The 25,667-nt window shown below is 48.5% G+C and overlaps 2 protein-coding genes across 5 annotated transcripts; both read left to right on the forward strand.

Annotated features, from left to right (window-relative positions):
* Positions 1–443: 443 nt before the first annotated feature.
* DBNDD2 (dysbindin (dystrobrevin binding protein 1) domain containing 2) lies at positions 444–1,730 on the forward strand. Its single transcript, XM_006881573.1, has 3 exons — positions 444–601; positions 799–936; positions 1,525–1,730. The coding sequence occupies exons 1-3, from the start codon at positions 463–465 to the stop codon at positions 1,728–1,730; spliced, it is 483 nt and encodes a 160-aa protein (XP_006881635.1). The 5' UTR covers positions 444–462.
* Positions 1,731–16,475: 14,745 nt separating this feature from the next.
* PIGT (phosphatidylinositol glycan anchor biosynthesis, class T) lies at positions 16,476–25,308 on the forward strand. 4 transcript variants are annotated; one of them, XM_006881574.1, is made up of 12 exons: positions 16,476–16,662; positions 17,030–17,207; positions 18,700–18,827; positions 19,100–19,200; positions 19,362–19,448; positions 19,930–20,017; positions 20,122–20,210; positions 20,298–20,463; positions 21,767–21,967; positions 23,584–23,749; positions 23,889–23,972; positions 25,056–25,308. In XM_006881574.1, exons 1-12 carry the CDS (start codon positions 16,476–16,478, stop codon positions 25,306–25,308), a joined length of 1,728 nt encoding a protein of 575 aa, XP_006881636.1. The 4 variants fall into 4 exon arrangements, with proteins under 4 accessions (XP_006881636.1, XP_006881638.1, XP_006881637.1 ...); XM_006881576.1 differs by lacking the exon at positions 21,767–21,967; XM_006881575.1 differs by lacking the exon at positions 18,700–18,827 and having other exon boundaries at positions 17,030–17,164; positions 19,097–19,200.
* Positions 25,309–25,667: the final 359 nt, after the last annotated feature.

The raw sequence follows: 25,667 nt of genomic DNA on the forward strand, positions 1-25,667 counted from the left end.
GCCATAGTCCTCCTGAGGATAAGCAGGATAGAGGAAGACGCCTCTCTACCCTGAGATCTCTCTCTCTCTTTTCCCTGACTCTGAGGTTAGAAATCCATTTTTGCCTCCCCATTTGGGCTAGGCCAGCCCTGCTCAGGCGGTGGTGCCGAGGACTCAACTCTTGGCAGAGTGCCCTGAATACAGAGGAGCCTCTTCTGCCGTGCCTGGAACTGGCATCCCCTTTGTGAAGACAGGGCCAGCCCTGCCTCTGCCTGCCACTTGGGAGTTCCAGGGATGAGCTTAGTCTGGGGCAGGTCAAGGAGGTGGCCAAGCCCAGAGATGCCCAAGCCGGAACCAAAGGATTTGAGAAAATACCCCTGGGATGCTGACTGCGGTGGGAGTCCACACACCCAGGCTCCCACTGGATTCTCTGTGGACTTCACAGTGGTGTTTTCCCTGCACCTCTCACCTCCAGGAGCTGACATGGACCCTAATCCTCGGGCAGCGCTGGAACGCCAGCAGCTCCGCCTCAGGGAGCGGCAGAAATTCTTCGAGGACATTTTACAGCCAGAGACAGAGTTTGTCTTCCCCTTGTCCCACCTGCATCTTGAGTCTCGGAGACGTAAGTCCCAAGTACTGGGCAGAGGGAAGGACGTGGCCTTGGGTGGAGTAGGGAGAGAGTCTTGTATATCCTGAATCTTAGGGAACCCCCTCCCCTCTCGCTTTCTGTGTTTTCTAAACTTCTCTCTTGGGACAGAGCAGTTCTTAATCAGGCTGTGGCCCTGGGGTTCAATGACTTGCCCTTTTCCTGCTCTGCAGCTCCTATCGGCAGTATCTCATCCATGGAAGTTAACGTGGACACGCTAGAACAAGTGGAATTTATTGACCTTGGGGATCAAGACGGAGCGGATGTGTTCTTGCCTTGTGAAGATCCTCCTCCCACCCCCCAGACAGCTGGTAGGCTCTCTCCCTGGGAGCCTTGGGCACTTAGCTAGTGCCTAGTTGGGGGTAGGGGGGACTGTGAAGTGAGGTGGTGAGTTGAGTGGGGAAGTGCACACGCAGGCTGAAAGTGGGTGTCTCCATCAGCAAAACAATTGCCTGCTAAGATTTTAGGGAAGTGGACCCTGAAGAGAACTGGGTGACAGATTCCCCACTCCAGAATTCTAGGCCTATCTAACCCCTACTTGTGCAGGATTTTCACTCTTAAAACTAATTGTTGCTAAGCCATGAAGTTGGAACCGACTCATAGCTGACCGTTAAACAACCCAGTGCTGTAGTTTAAACTTGAACTCTTTTGATGGATTGTGTGACCTTGGGCCCCAGACATGTAGGAAAGTAGAAAGAAGGAGCCTGGGAGTCAGGAGACTGAGGTCATAATTCTCTTTGCTGGACTGGCTCAGTGACTTTGGACATGTCCTTGCCCTTCTCTGAAGGGCCTCAGTTTCTCCAGCTACAAGATGAGACTGGCCAGATAAGCTCTTAACAGAATTCTTTTCCACTTTGAAACCCTGTCTGTGGCCCTGACCTGGTCATCTCTCTGGACAGGGGTGGATGACCATCCAGAGGAGCTGAGCCTGCTGGTGCCCACGTCTGACAGAACCACGTCTCGAACCTCATCCTCGTCCTCTGACTCCTCCACAAACCTGCACAGCCCGAATCCAAGTGATGGTGGCGCTGATACACCTTTGGCACAGTCTGACGAGGAGGACAATGGGGCTGATGGAGGGGCTGAGCCTGGGGCCTGCAGCTAGCAGCGGGTCCCTGCCTACAGACTGACAGGTGGAGCTGGCCGTTCTCCACACTGAGACCCTCGGCCCAGCCAGAACCCTCGGGGAGAAGACTCAACTGTGTTCTTGCAGTAGGCACCCAAGGGAGGCAGCGGTGGTGGATTGGTGTACCTTTTTTTTGAAATTAATTCTTCCTGCTTTACTGCTAACCTTTTCCCGCAGTAACCCTTTTACCTACTGTCTCTGAGGCAGGGTTTGAAGCAAGAGGCGAACGGTGAAATAGGACAAGATGTCACTGCTTTTCTTAGCACTCCTTCCTCCCCAGAACTATCCCTCAGTCTGCTAGTAGGCTCCCCAAAGCTTTGTCTGAGTGGACGGGAACTCCTTAGCGCACCCAGAGAGGTGGTACTCCTACCATGCTGCCTCCTGGCCTCCTCTTTGTGAAGAGGGCAGAGTGTAAGTAATAAACGAGTACTCCATCAGCCATTCCACTTCATTATTCACCTCGCAGCTGGGAGACCCTCTTTTTAGGTCTCCAACCAACACCATACACCATTGCTCATTTACACAAATATTTATTGAGGGCCCATTGTTTGCAAGGCACTTAGAATACAGTTTAAATAACAGGCTATATTCCTGCCTTCATGGAGTTCACTGTGGAGGAGAAAAAAAAGTAAATATGGTAATTCGAGTATAATTGTAACACAATGAGGAACTACTCTGGTAGCAGGCCGTAGGGACTTGTTGACCAGGTTTCTGTAATCATTGAAGAGCTGGGGTTTTTTTAAAAACTAAAATATTAAAGGGCCATAACTAAAGCAGAAAGAATAGTTTTGTGCAAAGACTAAACGGAGAGAACCTGGCATGAGGAAGTGGCATATGTTCACTAATTCACATGTTGAATTTGAGGAGAGTAGGTGACTGACTGGTGAAGGCTTTTGGTTGCTAAGTGGTAGATTGGTTGTTCAAATCCATCAGCCACTCCTTGAGAGAATGAGAGGCAGTTTCTACCTCCTAAGCTATACAGTCTGAAGGACTTGGCAAAAAAAATAAAGCCCCAGGGATTGATGGAATACCAATTGATGTATTTCAGCAAACAGATGCTGCCCCGCATGTACTTAACAAGTTGTGCCAAGAAATCTTGAGGACAACTACTTGGCCAACTGACTGAAAGAGATCCCTATTTATTCCCATTCCAAAAAAAAGGTGACCTGACAGAGTGTGGAAATTATTGAACAATATCACTAATTTCACACACTAATAAAATCCTGAAGATTATCCAGAAAAGACGTAAACAGTACATTGACAGAGAACTACCAGAACTACAGGCTGGGTCATGGCACTAGGGACATTATTGCCAATGTCAGATGGATCTTGGCAGAAAGCAGAGAGTACCAAAAGAATGTCTACCTGGGTTTCATTAGACTATACAAAGGCATTTGACTGTGTGGATCACAATAAATTGTGGCTAACCTTGAGGAGAATGAGAATCTCAGAACACTTGATCGTGCTTATAAGAAACCTATACTTTGACCAAGAAGCAGTCCTCAGAACAGAGCAAGGAAACACTGCATGGTTCAAAATCAAGAAAGGAGTGTGTCAGGGATGCATCCTGTCCCCACACCTTTTCAATCTGTATGCAGAACATCATTCAGGAAGCAGGGCTTTATGAGGAGGAGTGTGGCATCAAGATTGGAGGAAGACTCATTAAAAATATGCAGAGGATACAACCTTGCCTGCTAAAACTGAAGAAGACCTGAAGCACTTGCTGAAAAAGGTCAAGGACTGTAGTCTTCAATATGAACTGAAGCTCAACATCAAGAAGACAAAGATTCCCACCACTGGGCCAATTGGCAGCACCATATTAGATGGAGAAGAGATTGAGGTTGTTAATAATTACAGCTTGGTCAGATCCACATCAACGCTGTTAACACCAGCTGTCAGGAAATCAAAAGACGAATTACGTTGGGGAAATCTGTCATGGACCTCTCCAGAGTGCCGAAATGCAACGATGTCAGTTTAGATACAAAGGTGTGCCTCATCCAGGCCATGGTCTTCTCAATTATTTGTTATGCTTCAGAGGGTTGGACAATGACTAAGGATGACAGAAGTAGATGCCTTCGAGTTGTGCTGAAGAAGAGTCTTGAACATACCATGGACTGCCAAGAAAACAAATCGGTCTGTCTTAGGGTGAAACCAAGTCTCTCCTTGGAGACTAGGATTTTGAAGCATATGGCCAGGAGAGATCGGTCCTTGGAGAAGGACATCATGCTCAGAAGGGTTAACAGATAGTAGAAGAGAGGAAGACCCTGGATGAGATAGTTTGATAAAGTAATTGCGGCAAGGGGGTTGGCGTGTGTGAATTAGTGAGACTGGCTCAGGACAGGGAAGGGTTCAGAGCTGCTGTATATGGGTCGCTATACATTGCAGGTGACTCAAAGGCACATAACAACAATAACATACTATGACAAGTTTGGAAGCAGGAGTGGCCTCCACTTCCTAAACAACTTGCCTCCACAGACTCTATGAACTTTGATAAACTTTGATCGTTATAGAGGGACGTCAGGCCTTTTATTCATAGGGTCACTATGAGTTGTGCTCGACTCGAAGGCAATCACAAAAACAAGCTGTACAGCTTAGGAAATTCAATAGAGCAGTTCTGTTTTACAGGGTCAGTATGAATCGGAATCTTGAAACTTGACAGCAGTGAGTTGATAAAAGATTCAGGGAGAGGTAAGGTTGACAAAGGTAGGTCATGGAATGCTTTGAAGCATGTATCAGATTTGGATTTGACTGCTCATTAAAAGAGTTGGAAATATCATTGACTTCAAATATAAATTACGTGTTTTCCTATCTAAGTCCACAGACAAGCAGTGCAGAGGTGTAAGGAGCTTTGTAGTAATTGGGCAGACAGGCTCCTTTTTGGCTTATTTTGCTCAGTCACCGAGCACACAAAGCTGCTATTCTTACGACTATCTCGTGCCCAGGATGATTTTTGGGGCCCTGGCCATCATGGCCTTGAGCAACAGAAGAGAGCAGATGTAGGCTTTCTTCCCACTTTTGGGATATTCTAACCAGAACTTCTAACACATATTTCACTTACTGACATTTTACAGACTTAGGGACACAGCATTGGCTAAAGCAAAGGAAATTCTGATTTTGTAAGGACAGTAATCACTTCAGGTCCCAGAATTACCAGCATATCTGATTTCTAGACTGTTAGTTGAACCTCTGGGGAACACAATGGCGTCTGGGAGATGAGAGGCACACTCTTGTCTTAGTAAAAATCTCTGTTCTGCCACTGAAGAACAAGAATGCAGTAGTCATTAGGCAGACAAGAAGCAGTCAATATATTAAGAAATTAGAAAATTACTGCAAATAGTAAAGAGTTACAAGTAGTTGGATTTGCCTGTTAAAAGGATGATTATGACTGTAACACAGAAAATAGATTAGAGAAAGACAAGCTCCTGACAGACAGATGACATCCTTCCAAGAGAAATGGTGACCCAGAGGACTGGTGGCGATTAGCTTAATTAGGTCAAGGCAGGTTATAAATAAATGACATTATTCATTCAATAAATATTAAATGGGAGTGTCTAACATATGCAAGGCACTGAAGACGGCTGTGGAGGATGGGGTGGTACAGTGGGGGGCAATGAAAGACAGCCCCTGCTGTGTGGAGCTCTCAGTCTAGGGAGCACCCACATGTAAACCAGCAACTGTGAGCAGGGCTGGGAAGAATAGCTTAGGTTACGAGCTTGAGGAAGTGGCATAAGAGTTGAGATCGGAAGGATCATGTTATATTGTTTTTTTGGTTTTTTTTTAATTTTTTTAGGTGTTTTTTTGGGGGGGGGTGTGTGTGTATAGTCAAATCGGATCTGACTGGTACAGGAGGAGATTTGTCAGAGATTGTCCCTCCTTCTCCAGCAGAGCATCTGGTGGATTTGAAACACATACCTCTGGGATTATAGTGCAGCTTCTTGTCACTAGGCCACCAGAGCTCCCTGAAAATTACGTGTTTTAAACCCTAACTTCTACCCCATTTGGGAATGGTTGGTCTTTGTTAATATTAATGAGATAAGATTCATGTTGGGTGAATTGTGATATAAAAGAAACTAAACACTAGCAAAAAGGGACAGGGAAATAGGGAGATGCCAAGCATGCAAAGACAGACCAGGAACAGAATCTCAGAAGACAAAAGAGCTTCCCTTCTGAGCTGAGAAAGCCTTCCCCTCGAGCTTGCACCCTCAACTTGGACCTCCAGCCTGTGAGAAAATACAGTTTCTATCTGTTAAAACCGTGCACTTTAAAAAACAAAACAAAAAAAAAACCCCAAAACCAAAACCGTGCACTTGACACTTTATAGGAACATTAGAAAACAAAGAATTTGGTGCCAAGAGCAGGATACTGCTCTAACAGAGCTCTAAAAATGTGGAAGCAGTTTTGGAATTTGATAATGGGTGGAGCAGGAAAAATATTTAACATACCCTCAATATGGATTACATCCCAACATCAAGAAAATGAAATCCTCGCCACTGGACCAATAGACAGTGGCAACATGATAAATGGAGAAAAGGCTGAAGTTGTCATTTTAGTTGGCTCCATAATCAACATCCACAGAAACAGTAGTAAAAAAAAATCAAAAGTTGTATTTCATTGGGGAAAATCTGCCTAGGGCCTCTTGAGGAGCTCTGTGGCCGACTGGTAAGACACTGCCCTGCCAACACAAAGGCATGAGGTTCAAATCCATCAGCTGCTCCAGAGGAGAAGGATGAGCTATCTTGGTCCCGCTATGAGTTGGTTCTGATTCAATAGTACAAAACAACAACAAGGACCTCTTTAAAGTGCTAAAGAGAACAAATGTGTTAAGGAGTAATGATGTCCATTTAATGATGGACATATCCTTGGTCCAAGCCATCATCTTTTCCGTTGTTTCTTATGCATCTGAAAGTTGGACAATGAATAAAGAAGAAGAAAAACTATCAACACCTTTGAGTTTTGGTATTGGTGAAGACTACTGACTATCCCATGGCCTGCCAAGAAAACAAACAAATCTGTCTTGGAGGAAGGACAGCCAGGTGCTAATTGCTGAATGGTAAAACTTGTCTCGTACGATTTGGGCACGTTATCCAGGGGGACCATTCCCTAGGAGGAAACATCATGCTTGGAGAGATGACGGGTCAGTGAAAGAGAAGAAGGTCTTCAATGAGATGTATTAACACGGTGACTGCAGCAATGAGCTTAAGTACAGTGACACTGTGAGGATGGCTGTGTGGGAACAGGCACTGTTTCTGTTACCATAGGGATGCTATGAGTCACAGCCGACTTGATGGTATCGAACAACAGTAGTAAAAGCCTAGATTGCCTTGAAAAGACATTATTCTATCTTTTTGGCCGAATTATGGCTGTCAAAAGCCATTTTGGTAGGGCTTAGGGAAAAAAATAATAGCTGTAGAGGAAATCTATCATTTCAAAGATTACGAATGATGCCAGTAACTGAATGTTTATGGAAATATAGGTATTAAGTATATTTGTACTGAGTCTTGAAAAGACAGTGAACATGTGACTGGACAATGGAGGAAGGGCAGAATGTTTTATGGAGTGGCAAAGGTCTCTGAGTTATGTCCAAATGTGTGGGGAAAAGGTAAAACTTGAAGCTGGTGAATTTGGATATACGTCCATTAGGTTTAGAAGCAAAATCTTTTCAGAGGCTGTGCAGTTCTCCTTGCTGTATACAGTAAAATTCTAGAGGAAACACAGGTATTTAAAAATGAGCTGTGCAGCATGAAAACAAAACTTCAGGTTTTGGAAAATTCTTTTGTCACAGCCTAGAATTTTTATCAAGAATGTGGCGACACAGTCTTTTGAGAGTAAGTCAGTGACCCGTGAATCTACTGAGCCGCCATAGCACAAAACCCATCAGCTTACACTAAAGGGGAGAGAGAGAATGAATGGACAACGTGGTCTGCCTCTTGGGATTCTATTGGCAGGTCACAGACCAAAGGAGCTACAGCTTCTGTCTACCAAGAAAAGGATCATTGCAGGAACATCTCAGAGAGCAGCCCCACTGCTGGAAGGAACATGGGAAGCAGGGCTTTCTCTGGTTTCAAAGGGTGAAGAACCAATTTCCTGGCTCTTAAAAGAGTGAGGTCATGGCCTCCTAGGTTTCAAGGAGTTAGAACTTCACAGACTTGGTTCTAGAGGATGGGAGTGCATTAAGGTATGCCAAGGGAGCTCTCGTGGCTTAGTGGTAAGGAGTTGTGCTGCCGACTCAAAGGTAGGTGATTCGAATCCACCAGCTGCTCCTTGGAAGAAAAAATAGGCCATTTCCTGTGCAGTTTACAGCTTCTGAAAACCCGATGGAGGGTCAGCTATGAGCAGGTTCCAACTCTGTGGCACGTAACAAGTAGGACATGCTATTGCTGCCCAAGAGGCAGAAGAATGGGGCCTCCTGAGCCCAATGAGGAATATCATCACCCAGGGGACTAGGGGAATGGGGCTGCCAGACACCAAGAGAGCCCAGCTGGCATCCGAGGGGGCCTGGAGGGTGGAGCAGAGTCCAGTTGTGAGGCTGGGAGGTCCTGCACCCAGAATTCAGAGGTGGTGGTCAACACCTGGAGTCCAGAAGGCAAGGCCATTACCCAGGTGGTCTTAGAAAACAATTGCTTTTAAGCCTTGCCTGATGAAATGCGTTCTGCTGTGTGTTAGACTTGCACCCCTTAGTCCTCCTTTCCCTCGGACTTCTGCTTCTAATGGAAATGTCCACCTTGTAACTGTCTCACCATTAGACTCTGGAAACAGCTAACTTGTCCTCTAGATTTCACAGGTTTGTAGATGAAGAGGAATTTTGCCTGGAGATGGAATACACACACAGTCCCAACTCACATTTAGATGTTTCAGAAGGTGAAGCTTTGGACTTGGATTTGATTTAGGATTTTTGGGGGATGCTATAATGGAATAGATGCATTTTGCCTTTTGCATTTTGCATGTAGGAAGGGTGTGACATGGGGGCAGGGCAAAGTGTGAAATGCCATGGATGTAATTGTGGTCTTCCAAAATACGTGTTGTGAAACCTAACATTTAAAAAGAAAAAAAAATAGGGGAAAAAACCCAACCCCAACCAAACCTAACATCTATGCTGTGGTTTTATAATCTCATTTGAGAATGGGATGTTTTTGTTATGTTAATGAGACAAGATTAGGGCAGGGTGTCAGTATCCTATGATATAAAAAGAGATTAAACACAAGCTAGCAAACAGAGGTAGAGGGAGAGAGATGCAAAGCACATGAAGATTGTCTGGGAACAGACCATCAGAAGAGACAAAGGCCTCCTTCTACTGCTGACAGAAAGCCTTCCTCTGCAGCCTGTGCCCTGAATTCAGACACCAGCCTCCTAAACTCTGAGAAAATAAACTCCTGTTTGTGAAAACCATCCACATGTGGTATTTCTGTTAAAGCAGCACTAAGACAGCTGAGTAGGAATAAATTAGGGGAAGAATAGCTGGAAGGGCTCGTGGATGTTGGGAAGCCAGGAGATGACTGCACCAGGCTAGATAAGAGATAATTGGCGAGGGTGCGGAGAGAGGGGGTTGAGAGAAGCCCAGTAGAGAAATGGTTAGTGGGCAGATTCCCAAAGTTTTGCTGCTAGGTGTGCACAAGGAAGGGATGGGGGGGCGGTGCCACCATTGTTTCTACCTCAGGCAGCAAGGTAATTGAAAGGTTCTTCATGGAGTTAGGGAACTAAGAGACAGTTTGGGCAGGTCATGGATTTCATTTGCACCAAGGAGAGTTAGAGATGTCTTTGAGACACCATGAAGATGGTCAAGAGGCACTTGGATGCTCGGGTATGGGACTAAGATGAGAAATGGCTTGGGAATAAACAGATGAGTCATCATCAGATAGATGGTCACTGATGCTGTAGCTGCGAGTGAGCTTGTCCATGGAGAGGACTGGATGAAATAAGGGGCTCTAGGACCCTGCATTGAGGAGTATCAATTCATTTCTCACAACAGGGAAAAGAAGGAAAAAATCATTCCGCCTTCTTTTCCTCTATCAGCTCTGCAGGATCAGTAACTTTTCCCCCCGAAATTCCTCAGCTCTTGGTGCCACCCAGGCTGAGTGACAGGGCTCATTCTTCCCATAGTCCCATCCCCACAGGGGGCCATTGTAAAGGACTGCAGCTCAATGCTCTTCCCAGTCCTACTGAGAAACTCCTGGAAGCTCACAGGCTTTCCCTGTCTCCAGGAAGCCTGAGGAGTGAATGCCTTTTGTCCCCAAGTCTGCATCCAAGCTGAGATCATCTACTAAACTGGGCCAGGGCACAGTCTCATGTTAACCTTGGAGATTTCTCTCAGCTCCTTGGGCTTTGCCCAAGACAGAGGACATGGTGTCTGCTTCTTGGTGCTGTCTCCACTCCCCTCCTCTGGAAGAGCAAGGCACACCACCTCCCTGCCTGGGGCAGAACTTTCCCTGGGGCTGCAGTACCTGCCCTGCAGGTCTCTCAGGTCTCAGGGTCTCACCACTTCCTTCCCAAATGAATGACAGAAAGCTGAACTAGCTTGGGGGCTGACATCAACATGTTAACACTTCTCCTGGTACTCCAGGCACAGGGGGCTAAGACCTGTGGTGGGGAGAAGGATCTACCATCCTCTGGAGGCTAGAATTGTTTGCACGCCTGTGGGGAGCCGTCAGTGGAGCTGCAACGGAGCCCTAGCCCGTCAAGTGTTAGCTCAGACCCCCAGGACCACTTCCTGGTTGGGACAATGACCTCCCCTTGCCAAGCCACAGGAGCTTGGCCAGCCTTCAGAGGCAGCATCACCAGCTGACTGGGTTTTGAGGCCACAACAGTGCCCTTGGAGATGGGAAAATGGGTTGAAGCCAACTGCAAGGCAAGGAGCCCAGCTTTCCGTCTCTGGAAGAATGGTGTGGCGGATGCATCCTTAGACTCCCTGCAAGGAAAAGAGAGTCCGAGCGTCAGCCCAAGGCTGATTCTTCAAAGGAGAGGTCAAATATACCTCCACTCTCCAATCCTTTTACCAGCTGTCTGTGGGGCTTGTTAATTTGTTGTGAGTCATACAGAATTCACTGGGACATCACTGGTTAAATTAATGGTCAAAACTGACTCAGTTCTTTGATCAGGATAGCTGTTCCTAAGCTATGCCCAAAGGCACACCTCTCTCTGGCCTTCAACCTCTAGGCTGTGCCTCTGTCCTGATAAAGTGCTTTACAAGCTCATTAGCTTCATCAGTGGGTGCCCAGAAGCACACCACTCCACCAGTAAGCCAGTCCAGATGCAGTCAGATCTCCTGCTCCTTCTGTGGGTACATTCACCGTAGCTGCCTCACTCTGAGAAGCCCCTGTACCACCTTATGCCATTCCCCAGGTTCTGCTGCCACTGTTTCTCACTGTCTTATAGATCTGTCTTCTGGGTTAGGTGATTCTCAGCACAGGGACCCCGAGTCCAGAGGATGTGCTACATTCCTGAGTCTTAGTGTAGTGAGTACTCACTCCACTCTAGTCCGACTGTCTTTGTCATTGTTCTACACACTTATTTCCATGATCTTCTCCCTGTAAGGGTTTCATACACCTTGCTCTGTGGTGGCTTAGTGGTAAGAAACGGTGTTGCCAAATCTCCTTCCATGCAATTTACTTCCTCTCATACCAGCTGGAGGGTTCTTTCTGACTCAACTCCATGGTACCAGACAACGTATGCATTATCAGCAGGCTGTCTAATCCTCGCTGGACCACAAGCACTTTACTTGCATAATTCCAACCAATCATTTAGTAGGAGTTACAAGAGCATGGCTAGAAAGAGCACATGGAAATGATCCATTGCATCATAGCTTCCAAGCCACAATGTGGCTTCTGTCTATTGTATAGATTTGTCATAGGGTAGACACTTGAACACAATCTGGGGAGGATGAAAAATACAAACTCCTCCTTGTAATACTCTATGCTTTGGAGGAAATAGGAGGGACCACAGCTCAGGGCAAGGAGGCGTGGGGGAGGAGATCCTTTTCCAGACAGCTCACAGCTGTAGCAGTTTCTAGGATTCACAGAACTTGATTCTGTGATTGACATCGTGTCCTTTATGTTCATTTATTCAAACAAAATAGAGCACCTGCTGTGTTCTAAGCCTGGAAGCAGGAGCGGCATCCACTTCCGGAACAGCTTGCCTCCGGAAACTCTATGTACGAACAGTGCTTAGGCCTTTCGTTCATAGGGTCGCTATGAGTCGTCTACGACTCGACGGCACCTAACAACAACAACAACAACAACAAGTATGTGCTAGGCTTCTTGTTTCATCAGTGGAGTAATCAAGACCTCTTTCAGACACAGGGAATAGGTAAATACAATATGGTTAGGGCTGTAATAAGGCAATGTGATAAGCAGAAATGACAGAAATGTCACACACTAGAAAGGGAGAAGATGAGTTTCCGTCTAAAGCTGCCTTTGAGCTGTCTTGAATGATGGGCATGGGAAACTTCACAAAGAACTAAGCTTAGGGTGGGGACTGCAGTCCTGGCTCTGTCACTCATTATAATCTTAGCCAAGTTTCCTCACTCAGTGTCTCTATATCCCATGTTTCTCATCTGCAAAAATGAAGATAATAGAACCCACTGCCCTCATTGTCCAGCTCTCAGTCGCACAGCAAGTGACTGAAAAACCATGGCTTGCATCAGGCACACCTTAGTCTTCAATCTGACATCATTACTCCCCAATAATTTGGAGAGGTCCCTGTCTATAAACTTCCCAGTACAATACATCTTCTGATCTCATAACTGCTACTACCAAGTGTGTTGATTGTAGATTCAAGTAAGATGAAGTTGTTGACAGTTTCAGTCTTCTCCATCTATCATGATATTGCCTATCCAGTGGCTAGGATTTTGTCACTTGCTATGCATCTGAAAGCTGGACAATGAACAGGAGAAGTGATGCCTTTGAATTGTGGTGTTGGAAATGAGTGCTGAATATCCCATGGACTGTCAAAAGAACAAACAGATGCATCTTGAAGAAGGTGCAGCCAGAGTGCTCCTTGGAGCCAAAGATGATGAAGCTTTGTCTCACATACTTTGGGCATGTTGCTAGAAGAAGCTGTTCATTGGAAAGAGATGTCAAGCTTGGGAAGGTGAAGGGAAGGCAAAGGAGAAGATCTCAACCAGGTGAATTGACACAGTGACTGCAGCAATGGGCTTGAGGGTATCAGAGATCCTGAGGATGGCACAGGACAGGACAGGGTTTAGATCTGTTGTTCGTAGGGTCGTAATGAGTCACACTCAACTTGACAGCACCTAACAATCACCACCACCACCACCATATAGGATTGTGTGAGTACATGTTAGTAATTGTTACTATTAAGCACTTACTACATTCCAGCTTCTTTAAGTATGTGCATAACTTCTAATTATTACAATAATCCTACAATTAGTCTTATTTATTTTACAGATCGGTAAAGCGATGTTCAAGTTGCCCACGTACATGTGAATTAAAGGCTGGTTCAGGGATTTGAACCCATATCAGTCTGGAATCTTGGCTCACGACCTCCCTCCTATTGCAGGTCTAGTGGGGCAGGAAAGCTGGATACAGGTGGGAAGAGAGCATGGTGAGAAAAGACATCTGACATTTCTCTGGTCAGTCTGGGTAATCCAGTCACTAGGGGGTGGGGGGGAGGATGGAATGGGGTCTCTCTTGGTTGTCCTGCCTGACACGAATACATCTCAGCAGAGAAGTCTGGTTATGAGTTTTACCAAAAGATTATTCACATAATTTTTCAAGAATATATTCCCAGTAGTGCGGACAGAAGAGCTGAAGCAGGAATTGAAGTTTGATAAGAGATAAACAAGCTAACAAAAATAGGAGTGGGGGACAAATTCTTCACCAAAGAATAGAAGTGAATGGCCAATGAATGGCATATGAAAGGAGGCTCAACCTTACCAGGCATCAGGGAAATGCAAATGGAACCAGAATGAGACAACCACTAGATACACACCCAAAGGGCTACAATTATAGTGTTGCTAGGCGGTGTTGAGTCAGCACTGAGTCATGGCGTCCCGTGTGTAACAGGCCCAAAGCGTCAGTCCTGCACCCTCCTCAAAATCATTACTGTTGCAAACCACTGTGCTAACGCATAACATTGAGGAGATGCTGCTTTTATTGATGACTCTCTCTCTCTCAAGCATGTTGTCTTCTTCCAAAGAATGACAAAAAATCAGGACGATAAAAACCTCCAATACAAATGGGGATGTGGAACAGCAGGAACCCTCATTCTTTGTTGCTGGTTCTTATTGTGTGCCGTCCAATCAGAACGGAATCATAGCTGGCCTGCCAGCAATTTTTTAAAATTATTATTAATTTTAATGAAAATTTACAGTGATTTTGGATTTCCATTCATTCATTGTTGCAACTGTCAGCGAATTTTCAGAGGCAGTAAATCAGAAGGGAGGAGACTGCCTCACCTGTTCCTTCAGAGCAGCTGGTGGATTTGAAATACTTGCCTTTGGGAGTACAGCACAGCTTCTTATTTTGGTTTTTCTGTCTTTTTTTTTAGCTTCTTACTTTGCTCTTCTGTGACTGGAGTGGTGGAAATGAGTGTATTTGAGACAGTGAGGTTGGCACAGGATAGAACAGCGTTTAGGGCTCTCTTGTACATAGGGTTGCTATGAGTTGCAAACGACTCGATGGCACATAACAACAACAACTTTGTGTTGAAAGCATGAGTGGCATCCACTTCCTAAACAACATGCCTCTGGACACTCTATGAACTTTGATAAATGTCAATAGTTGTAGAGGGGCTTCAGGCCTTTTGTTCATAGGGTTGCTATGAGTTGTGCTCGACTCAAAGCAATCAACAACAACAACAACCAATAGTAGATGAAAAATAGGACGGTAGCTAGTTGCCTGTGGATGGTGAGATGGAAGCAGGAACTGACTGGGAAGAGACGTTAGAGAACTGGGGGAGATGCTTTGTATCTTGATATAAGAGCCCCGATCACACTGTGACTAGTGCTTGGTTGACACCCAAAAGGAAGGCAGTCAAATGCACTAGTCTCTCCTGGAGGAAAGATAGGGAAAGATGACAGTCGGCCTCCTTAAAGATTTACAGCACCTGAAATCCCAAGGGGCCAAACTCTCAGTTCTATAAGCTGCTGGATGACAATGGGTCTTTTTGATAGGCTGTGAGTTACACAGGCGTATGCATTTGTCAAAATTTAGTGATTGTATACTTCACATTTGTACATTTCATTGTGTATAACTTTGTGTATACATCAATACAAAAATGTCAACAAATATAGAACTCTAGTTAATGGTATGCAGGAAGAAGTATTTGATGAGAATGGTATTAATATGCACAATTTACTTAGAAATGTATTAAAAGATAAAACTACTTGTTGTTGATGTGTACTATCGAGTCAGAACCAACTCCAGAGTGTTTTCAGACGCAGTTTAATTGCACTGGAGGAGACGGCCCATTGATCTGCAGAGCAGCTGGTAGATTTGAACCATATACCTTTGGGATAGCAGCACAGCTCTTTACCATTGGGCCACCAGAGCTCCCTAAAATACAAGAGTCAACAACATGGATATATAGATGGATATGTGATTGAGTTCCAACTTATAGTGGCCCTTACCCTACAAGGGGTCTGAGGCTGTACATATTTATGGGACAATACTGAGCAGCTAGCTGGTGGATTTGAACTGCCATCCTTTCAGTTAGTGGCACCATGGGGCTCCTTAAAGCCAGTATAGTGCTTTTCACTGTTTTGGCTTTATAGTATTGTTTGAAAATGTTCCAAAGGGTCAGTGATTTGGGACTTCTGTAAGAAAGTATGAAGAGCTGGAAGGGCTTTCTGTTGTGGGTAGGCGCCATCGAGTCACATACGACTCTTAGAGACCGATCCTATGAATGACAGACCTGAACCTTGTCTTATCCTGGGCCATCCTCATCATCTCTGATACACCTGAGCCCATTGCTGCAGTCCCTGTGTCCATCCACCTCATTGGGGTTGGGACCGAGCAAATGAAGATATCAGCAGTGGTGAGAGGTATGAGAGCGGTGTGATTAGCAAAGGCAATCTGCTTTTTGCAGCTTATTTCCCAACTATAAAATGGGTAGAAGAGATGCTCTGCTGGAGAAGGAGGGGCAATCTCCTCCTGTACTAGTCAGATCCGATTTGACTGTACATACACACAAAATAATAATTAAGAATAATAATGGGTGACTCTGGAGGACATTATGCTGAGTGAAGTATCTCAGCACAAAAGGACAAATACTGCATGGTGCCACTGTTGTAAAACAGGACTGTCCTTGGGGTTGGGGAGAGACTGCGAGAGATGGGTTCAATAATGTATACTGCATTGAAACAGATGAGGGAGAAAACTGTTTAAAAGGGATATGTGATTAGGTATTTCTGTCATGACAGGAATGTAGAGCGAAGGCTACATGGTGGAGTGGACCTGGGGGAGGGTTTGTAAAATAATGAAAGAATTTCTCTTTTACTTTTCCAAGAGGGTAGTGTACTAGGGGGGAGGATTGGGAGGGGAGAAAAGTGCAACAATGAATGAACAGAAATCCAAAGTCTCTGTAAATTTTTACTGAAATTAATAATAAATTTAAATTAAAAAAATAATATATTTATTAAAAAAAAGGGTAGAAGAGCAGCATCCGGTTTTCCAGGGCTGGCGCCGGAAGCGGCTTGCCAAGCGCTCTTTCCATTGGCTGCGGCCGTCCGGTGGGGGCGGGCCTAGCGGGGAGGCGGAAGCTGCCGCGGGCATGGCGGCGCCCGTGCGGCTCGCTGTGCTGGGGCTGCTCCTCCTGGGCCCGAGCGGCCGGGGCCGTGCAGAGTCCCCACGCGACAGCCTGCGGGAGGAGCTCGTCATCACTCCGCTGCCTTCCGGGGACGTCGCTGCCACATTCCAGTTCCGCACGCGCTGGGACTCGGAGCTGCATCAGCAGGCAGGTGAGAGGGCGTGATCGCACCTGCGGTGGGGGCGGGGAGGAAGTAGGGGCGAGTCTGGAGGACGTGAGACCCGAATAGCTGGAGTCCCACGAATGGAAGAATGAGATGATGATTGAAGAACCCCATTTAGTGAAGCCTGCAAAGGGGCGGTGGTTTCTAGCCTAGAGCTTCCTGCAGCATCTTGTTGCAATTTCAAACTTTTACCCCTTTATTGGCAACATTGCTGGTGTTGGTGACTCCCATTGATCCTTGGTGCTGTGTGCTGTTGTTATTTCTGTGAACAAACACATGGAAGAAATTGAGATGCAGGGAGGTATAGGGACTTGACCAAGACCAGGGTCGTCACCCCCTGCACCCCTTTTCCCAGTGTCTCATTACAGGCTCTTCCCCAAGGCACTCGGGCAGCTGATCTCCAAGTATTCTCTGCAGGAGCTGCACCTGTCACTCACACAAGGCTTCTGGAGAACCCGATACTGGGGACCTCCCTTCCTGCAGGCCCCCTCCGGGGCAGAGCTCTGGGTCTGGTTCCAAGACACCGTCACTGAGTGAGTGCCCACCTTGGGTCCCTTTGGGCATGGCAGGGATGGTACTGTTGTCTTGCCACTGCCCACAGGGACAGCAGTTCCAGCAGACAGGGCTCCCGTGGCTGCTGCTGGTGTAAGTGACAAATGATCTTACCTGAGTGGTGGTCTCTCTTTTATTGAATATGGACTTGCCTCGTTAATAAAACGAGGCCTACTTTATCGTGTTGGTATGTCTGGCTTTCTCTTTTTTTACATATGCAGAGCTTTTGGCACCATTTTCTCAACAACAGAAGCCCACTTTGTGTCTCTGTGTTGCATTTTAGCAATTCTTGGAACTTTTCAAACCTTTCCATAATGCTTGTTGTTGTTTACCTGTGAAATCAAACCAACCCATAGCTGACCCTCTGGTGGGTTTTCAGAAGCAGTAAATTACAGGAGAGGAAATTGCCCGTCTTTCTTGCCCAGAGCAGCTGATGTATTCGAACTGTGTACCTTTGGGTTTGGCAGTGCAATTCCTTACCATTAGATCACCAGAGCTCCCAATGAGGCGAGTGCACACCTAGTAGGTTTCACCTTGCAGTTGAGTTGGAACACACCTATGGTCTCGTAGCTGACTCTTCATCAGGTTTCTGAGGTTGTCAATTACACTGGAGGAGACTGCCCAACTTTCTCAGAGTGCTGGTGGATTTGGGTCACCACAGATGGTTAGCAGGGCAATTCCCTACCCACTGTGCCCCCAGAGCTTCCCCAATTGACTGTACCAGAGTACAAACATGACATTTATGTCCACTGGGGAAACGACAGATTATCATAGGACATCCTTTATTGCGATATTCAATTTATTGCAGGGGTCTGGAACCGAACCTGCAGTATTCCAAGGTTTACCTCTGCGTTTCCTTCCATTGATTCTAGACCTGAGATGTCATGCGCATAGCCTTACAGAAGCAGAGAGCAAATGATTGATGCTCAGTGGAGTATAAAGCAATAGGAGAAAACGGGCAGACTAAAGCACTTTGTGAAAGTCATTCAAATGTAATCATAGTGATACATATTGAGTGTCAAATAAAAACACATCTGTGGACCAGAATTGTCCCACAGGCCGCCACTTTTCTCATTTCTGTGTTAGAGAAACGGCTTTTGTTTGAGTGAGAGGTGAGTCTGCTCGTTGCTGTTGTACCACATAAGCTATTTTCCAGTAACTGCGAGGCTCAGGTGGTCAAGACACAGCAGCACAGAGGAGCTGGGGTTGAGGAGAGCAGGCCTGGAGAATGGTCTTAATGACGGGCAGAAAATGCACAGAAAGGATGCCTGCTGACGTCTCCATCGGGAAGGCTCACCCAAGAGGAGATACGGGCATATAGGGATGTCCGGGACGGTGTGAAGGGGCCAGATGGGACTCTGTCAGTCTCTGCCCTTTGTGTCTGATGGTGAAAGACACGGCCTCCCGTGGGCTTAGCTGGAGTGCATGCAGAGGTAGCCCAGGGTCAGAGCATGGGTGTGTGTCCCCATCCAGTGTGGACAAATCCTGGAAGGAGCTCAGCAACGTCCTCTCAGGCATCTTCTGTGCCTCCCTCAACTTCATCGACTCCACCAACACCGTCACTCCCACTGCCTCCTTCAAGCCCCTGGGCCTGGCCAATGGTGAGCACGTCCCCACAGCCCCATCCTCTCCCTGACCTCCTCCTCCCTCAGCCCTGGCCTTTGCCTCCTTTCCCTTCAGCTTCCTCCCAGTTCTGGATCAGATCTTAAGTGTGTGAGACCCTGGAAATCTTCCTGAGGCTCTGCTGCGCCTTCTTTTGGGAGGAGGAAGAGGGAACCCACCCCTGAGATGGGCGCTTGAACTCTATGGGGAGCAAATGAGGTCATTGGCGTCTCTGGAGTGTGGCTCTGAGACCTCCACCTGCACCCCCCAGGCACAGATCACGCCTTCCTGCGCTATGCCGTGCTGCCCCGCGAGGTCGTGTGCACAGAGAATCTCACCCCGTGGAAGAAGCTTCTGCCCTGTAGCTCCAAGGTGGGGTGGATGTAGTCTCATTGGGGGTGGGAGCCCCAGAGAATGTGAGCTGCCCCTTCACTGCCTGCCAGAGAGCGTGCTTCTGTAGACCCACCCCTCTGTCTGGGGCCCAGGTGCTCCCTGCAGAGCCCTGAACTGCCACCTCGTCACACCTCCTCCAGGCAGGCCTCTCGGTGCTGCTCAAGGCCGACCGCTTGTTCCACACCAGCTACCACTCCCAGGCAGTGCATATCCGCCCTATTTGCAGAGTAAGTCTTAGTGATTAGGGGTGAGTACCCTCAGGGGCCCCGGAAGGTGAAGGTCAAGCACAGAGCTGCTGTTGGGCTAGGGGTGAGTGACAGATGTGACACTGATTATTCAGGGCGTTGGCTGAGCACCAAGGACACTGAGTGGTTGCCTGGCCAGGACCCAGTAGACATTTGTCACTGCACAGGGGTGAAGGCAGCAGCTGTGGAGCCCGAGGGCTGGCACATGCGCCAGCTGGCATGGCTGTGAGCGGGCATCTCGTTTCCCTGCGCCTTGGTTTCCTTGTTGGTCAGATGAGTGATAGGGCTGGCTTCCTAAGGTGTGACAGGTCCTTGAACTGTGAGCGTCAGATTCTTGGCCCTGTGGTCTAGCGCATGGGAGAGTGCTCAGGATGTAGCCGACCTGGGTTCGAGTCCAGGTATGTGCCTCAAGGCAGTGTGGCCCCGTGGTCACCTACCGTTGCCCCCATTGGTCCTGTGGTAGGATGCACGCTGCACCAGTGTCTCCTGGGAGCTGAGGCAGACGCTGACGGTCGTATTTGACGCGTTCACCACGGGACAGGGGAAGAAAGGTAAGCTGTCTTGGCGACTCCTTGCTACCCATTCGTCCCACCCTGTTTGTGGGGGCCAGGCCTCACCTCAGTCCTTTGCTTCGTCTTCCTCTTTGCTTCTTCAGACTGGTCGCTCTTCCGGATGTTCTCCCGAACTCTCACGGAGCCCTGTCCCCTTGCTTCAGAGAGCCGTGTCTACGTGGACATCAGCCAGGTAACCAGAGGTCTCCAGCCAGCCTCCCAGCACCATGAGCCAGCCTGCCCTTCTGCTCACCTGTCAGCCTTGTCCTTGTGTCCCCAGGACAATGAGACTCTGGAGGTGAGCCCATCCCCGACCACCACATACCAGGCCACCATCCTGGGTGCCCGGAAGACCTACGCCGTCTACGACCTTCACGACCCGACTCTGATCAACACCTCCCGCAACCTCAACCTCCAGCTCAAGTGGAAGAGAGTCCTAGAGAGTGGTGAGTCCCTTGGCCCCTGTGGGGACAGCAGTGGTCTCTCGGGAGCCGACCCATGTCCTGCTTCCTGACAGTAAGACAGTAGGGGAGCTTGGAAGCAGACGAGGAGCTGCCGTCCCACCCTGAACTCAGCTCATCTCCTCTGATCTTGGAAACGAAGCTGAGTGTTTTTTCCGGGTGCCACAGACTTCGGGAGTCCAGATGTAATTTGTAGCAAGTCCTTTGCTATCCCAGGGGCTGTGCCCTTCTGTTGCTTTGAATCCGTCACTCCCAGCAGCTCCCTCTGGGATCCCTCTGGACGATGGGCATCCTCCTCCGTTGCTGTTGTTTTTAATTTTTATTATTGTGTGTGTGTGTGCCGTCAAATCGGATCTGACTGGTACAGGAGGAGATTGCCCCTCCTCCAGCAGAGCATCTGGTGGATTCGAACCGCGCACCTCTGTGATTGCAGTACAGCTGCTTGCCACTAAGCCACCAGACCTCCCCTCCATTGTGATTTACCACCTGGAAACCAGGCGGAAGGACACTGTGAGTCAGAACCGCCTTGATTGCAGTGAGCCAGCGATGAGACCTGGATTTCTGAGTCAGATGCTCCTGGTTCTGCCCCCACCTCAGCCTCTTGGTGACTTGGCAGATATTTGTTCCCTCTGAGCCTTAACGTCCTCATTTGGAAAAATGGGGACAGTAGTGCCTAGGGGACTAGAGAAGAAAATCACTCTAAAGTGCAGAGTTGGTTCATGTGTTCATTAATCAGCGCATAGCTTTCATGTCCATACCATGTGCTAGGCATATCAGGGTGGATAAGGCAGGTTCCCACTCTGCTCCACCCCCCTGCATTCAAGAAGGCGGGGGGTACCAAGCAGTGGATTCCTAAGTGATACTCACGTTCAGCCTCACCGAGGAAGGACGCTTTTCCAGATGACTGTCACCCGAAAGGGCCCCGTGCTCGCTCGCCCGTGGGATGGACTCAGCAGGAATTCTGTCATCCTGCTGTAGGTTGAGAAAGACCAGGATGCTTCCAGAACTCGGGTTCCTGCTTCTGGTGACACACTTTCCCCACCTGGCTTTGAGGAAGGCTTTGGGGAGAAGGGGGTGGCCCTTGGTTGTTGTTGCTGGGTGCTTTTGAGTCAGTTTGGAGTACTGGTGACCCCATGTGATGTTATAACTGTCCTGGAGGGTTTTTTCTACGCTGTCATCTTCCCATAGGACTGCCGAGTGGTCATTTAGCCTCTGGACACATAACTCTTGTGCCACGAGGCCTCCTTGTCCCTTAGGATGTCCTCACAGTTGAGCTCTCTACTTGCAGAAGCCCCTCCGGCACCTTTCCTGCATGCCCAGCGCTACGTCAGCGGCTACGGACTGCAGAAAGGGGAGCTGAGCACGCTCCTGTACAACACGCACCCGTACCGGGCCTTCCCCGTGCTGCTGCTGGACGCCGTGCCCTGGTACCTGCGGCTGTATGTGCACACCCTCACCATCACCTCCAGGGGCAAAGAGAACAAACCAAGTGAGGAGCCGGGTCCCACCCCACCCCTCCCCTCCTCCTCCAGGCGATCGCTGACGACATCTGCAGAGAGACACAGGCCTAGAGTGGGGGGTGCTTGGAAGCCTGGAAGCTTTGAGCTCACTGTGTCAGATGTGGAAGTCGTTAGTAAAGAGAATAGTAATTATGAGAATGCATCATGCTGGCGATTTTACATAATGAGGGGGAAGGTGGCAGCGCCCTTCGTTCTGCTGGCTTCCGGCTTCCTGGAGCCTTGAGCACATTCTTTCTGTGACTCCCAGTGGTTCACAGCCTCTTCAGGATAGAGAAGGGCTTGGCAAGATGAACTCGGTTTTGGAAGCACAGAAGGTAACGGTGCTGGGGTAGGTGGCTTTGCGTCCTTGGAAGAAATGAAGAGGTGGAGCTGTTTCTTTTCAAGGAGGAGCTCAGGTATACTGAACGCTTCCAGTTAGATGTTGGGACCAGCACTAAAGCACGCCTTCTCATAGTTGTGGGTGGAGGGAGGCTAATAAAGAAAAAAGACTTCTCGAAAGAGGTGGTATCGCACCCCAGATAGCCAGACTCAAAACATCTTGAAGCACCTCTCTCATTTCCAGCATTTTCAAGCCATTGATTAATCGTTTTGTTTTCAGTACCACTGGTTTGTATCATCTTCAAATTCTCGACTCCTTGCAGCGTGCCTATGGACGCTGTAGGTTGCCCTTTAACCTTTTATTCTAGGAAATTCCAAGTGCATCCTCAGATAGAATAGTATCCTGACCTTCACGTGTCTGTCTCATTTTCCTCCATCTTTCTGTCGTAGATTGGTCTCCTCTCATCTTAACATTGTTGTTTATTCATTGGAATCTGTGGGAATGGTTTCTTTTCTTATTTTAATGTGCTTTTATTTTTGTACTGTTTTCATTTTTATTGTGGAAAGTCTGCCCAGCAGAACATTCACCACTTTGACAGTTGTTCTGCAAAGTTGGCAAAAGGAAATCACAGGCAGTGGATCAAGTGCCCTTTAATTACCCTATCAGATAAAAGGGCTATAATGAGTGTAATCTCGCTGAAGGTGCTCCTGTCCACCCCAAGAGTCTTAACAAGCAGACTATGCAGTTGATTAGTTTGAATTGGGACCTAAACGAGGCCTTCACCTCCCTTTTATGCTGTATCTGTCTCTTGAGTCTCTTTGACAATAACAACTCAATTCTGCCCTCCTCCCCAAAATGCTGTTTGTTGAGGGCTAGGTCGTGTGTGGGATGGAGTCTTCTGCCTTTTATTCTCTTGCTGGTGTAGTATGTTCCCTGCCCCCCCCCCCCACTTCCTGTATGTTGATAGTTAGATTTAAAAACTTGATTAGATCCAGGTCCCAAAAGAGCTTCCCAGGGGCTGCTTTGCACGTCTGTTGCGTCACACCAGGCAGCTGATGTCTGGTGGCTCAGGTGTGATGTGCAGGCTGATTAGTGGCCTGTGGTACTCTTGAGAGCATCCTCACCTTTCCGTGAGCTGGTGGACTCCTGAGGTCCCTCCCCGCCCTTGGAGGCGCCCCTGGCTTAAAGCCCTGGGCCAAGTGGGACGGGCAGAAGTGAGGTAGTCTGACCCCAGAGAGAAAGTGGTGCCGCTCTGCTGTGTCTCAGGTTACATCCACTACCAGCCCGCCCAGGACCGGCTGCAGCCCCACCTCCTGGAGATGATGGTTCAGCTGCCCGCCAGCTCCGTCACCAAGGTCTCCATCCAGTTTGAGCGGGCGCTGCTCAAGTGGACCGAGTACACGCCAGACCCCAACCACGGTTTCTATGTCAGGTGTGCCTGTCCCTTACAAGCCACCCCTTCCCTTCTGTCCCACCCTCTCTCCTTCCCTTCCGGCCCACCCTCTCTGCCTCATTTCCCGCCGGATGGAGAAGCCAGTGAGAAACCCGGCCTGTGTGTCTGCTCTTTGCAGCCCCTCGGTGCTTAGTGCCCGTGTGCCCAGCATGGTAACAGCCAGGGCGGTGGACTGGGAAGAGAGCCCCCTCTTCAGCACCCTGTGAGTGTTCCTGGGCGGTGCAGTTAAAGCTCTTGGAGTGAACTAAAAGATTGAGGTTCAGGTCTTCCACCCAGAAGCACCTCAAAAGAAAGACCTGACAGTGTATTCTAAAACCCAGCCATCAAGCACTGCTCCATGCTGGCCTATGGAGCGTAGACTGGCCCGTGGACCGTGGATCGTGTCTCCGTGCCCACCCGGAGAGCATTGCTGTGTGCTCGCCTGGGGAGCATAGACCCGCACGTAGAGCATAGACGGGTTCATGGAACATTGTTCTGTGCCCACCTGGAGAGCAATGCTGTGTGCTCGCCTGGGGAGCATAGACTGGCCCAGGGAGCATAGACTGGCCCGTGGATCGTGTCTCTGTGCCCACCTGGAGAGCATTGCTGTGTGCTCACCTGGGGAGCATAGACCGGTCCGTGGAGCATAGACGGGCCTGTGGAGCATTGCTCTGTGCTGTACCAGGGAGCATAGACGGGCCCATGGAACATTGTTCCGTGCCCACCTGGGGAGCGCTGCTCTGCTCTGACATATGAGGGCGCTGTGAGTCCAGCCTGACTCAGTGAATCTCATCTTTTCTGCTGGCACCTCCTCAGCTGCCCGTTTCAGACAGGAGCATTACCTTTTACAAGCAGGCTCTTGTGATGTAGTTTGGCTCTTCCAAAGGAATGTGTACAGTTCTCAGCAATCTGTGATATTTCCAATGACCTGATAAAATGATTCCAAAGACCATCTAGGACAGCAAATAGGTGCAAATAACAATACTCGTAACAGTGCTTGTAGCTTGTATTTACCCATCCATTCTCTTCGCAAGCATGGAATTGAGCCCTTATCAAAAGCCAGGTACACCAATGTACAGTAGTGACTAAAACAGAAGTGCCCTGCCCTCCAGACACTTACAGTCTAGAGAGGAGATTCTTTTCTAGAGAATGCCAGGTGTGGGAGAGTGTTTTGGGCAGGTAAGGCGGAGCAGCCAGCAAGACTTACTTGAAGAGACATTTAGACTGAGACCCGCATGCGTGGGGACAGGGTGCAGTGGGGAGCAGTTGCCCCGTTCCCCCCTCATCTCTGCTTCCCTGACCCCAGGTTCCCCTTCTCGGACGACTCAAGCTACTTCGTCCGACTGTACACAGAGCCGTTGCTGGTGAGCCTGCCGACGCCCGACTTCAGCATGCCCTACAATGTCATCTGTCTCACATGCACCGTGGTGGCCGTGTGCTACGGCTCCTTCTTCAACCTCCTCACCCGCACCTTCTACATCGAGGAGCCCAACAAGGGCGGCCTGGCCAGGCGGCTGGCCAACCTCATCCGGCGCTTCAGAGGCGTCCCGCCACTCTGAGGCACGGCCCCTTCAGAGCTAGAGCTGCTGTTTCTTTCTGGGGTGAGGATAGGGATGCCAGGGACTCTTGCACCCCTTGTTTTCCCCATCAAGAGTCCAGTGATGACTTTTGAGCCAAACCCTCCCAGAGCTGTGCCATCCTGCACAGGAGCCACAAACCCTCAAGTGGCTGAATTTACGTTCGTTTGAAGTCAGCATCACATCTCCGATTCTCAGCGGCACAATGCAGTCAGTGGCTGCCGTATCAGATGGCGTGGAAGGACTTTCTGTCATTGCAAGAAGTTCTGCTGGACAACAGCGCTGGCCCCGAGGCCAGACTGTGCCAGGGAAGTTGTATTCCTGTGTGGTGCATGAACTAC

Source organism: Elephantulus edwardii, unplaced genomic scaffold, assembly GCF_000299155.1.
Source record: "Elephantulus edwardii isolate Elephantulus edwardi_28Jun2011 unplaced genomic scaffold, EleEdw1.0 scaffold00015, whole genome shotgun sequence".
Classification (NCBI taxonomy): domain Eukaryota; kingdom Metazoa; phylum Chordata; class Mammalia; order Macroscelidea; family Macroscelididae; genus Elephantulus; species Elephantulus edwardii.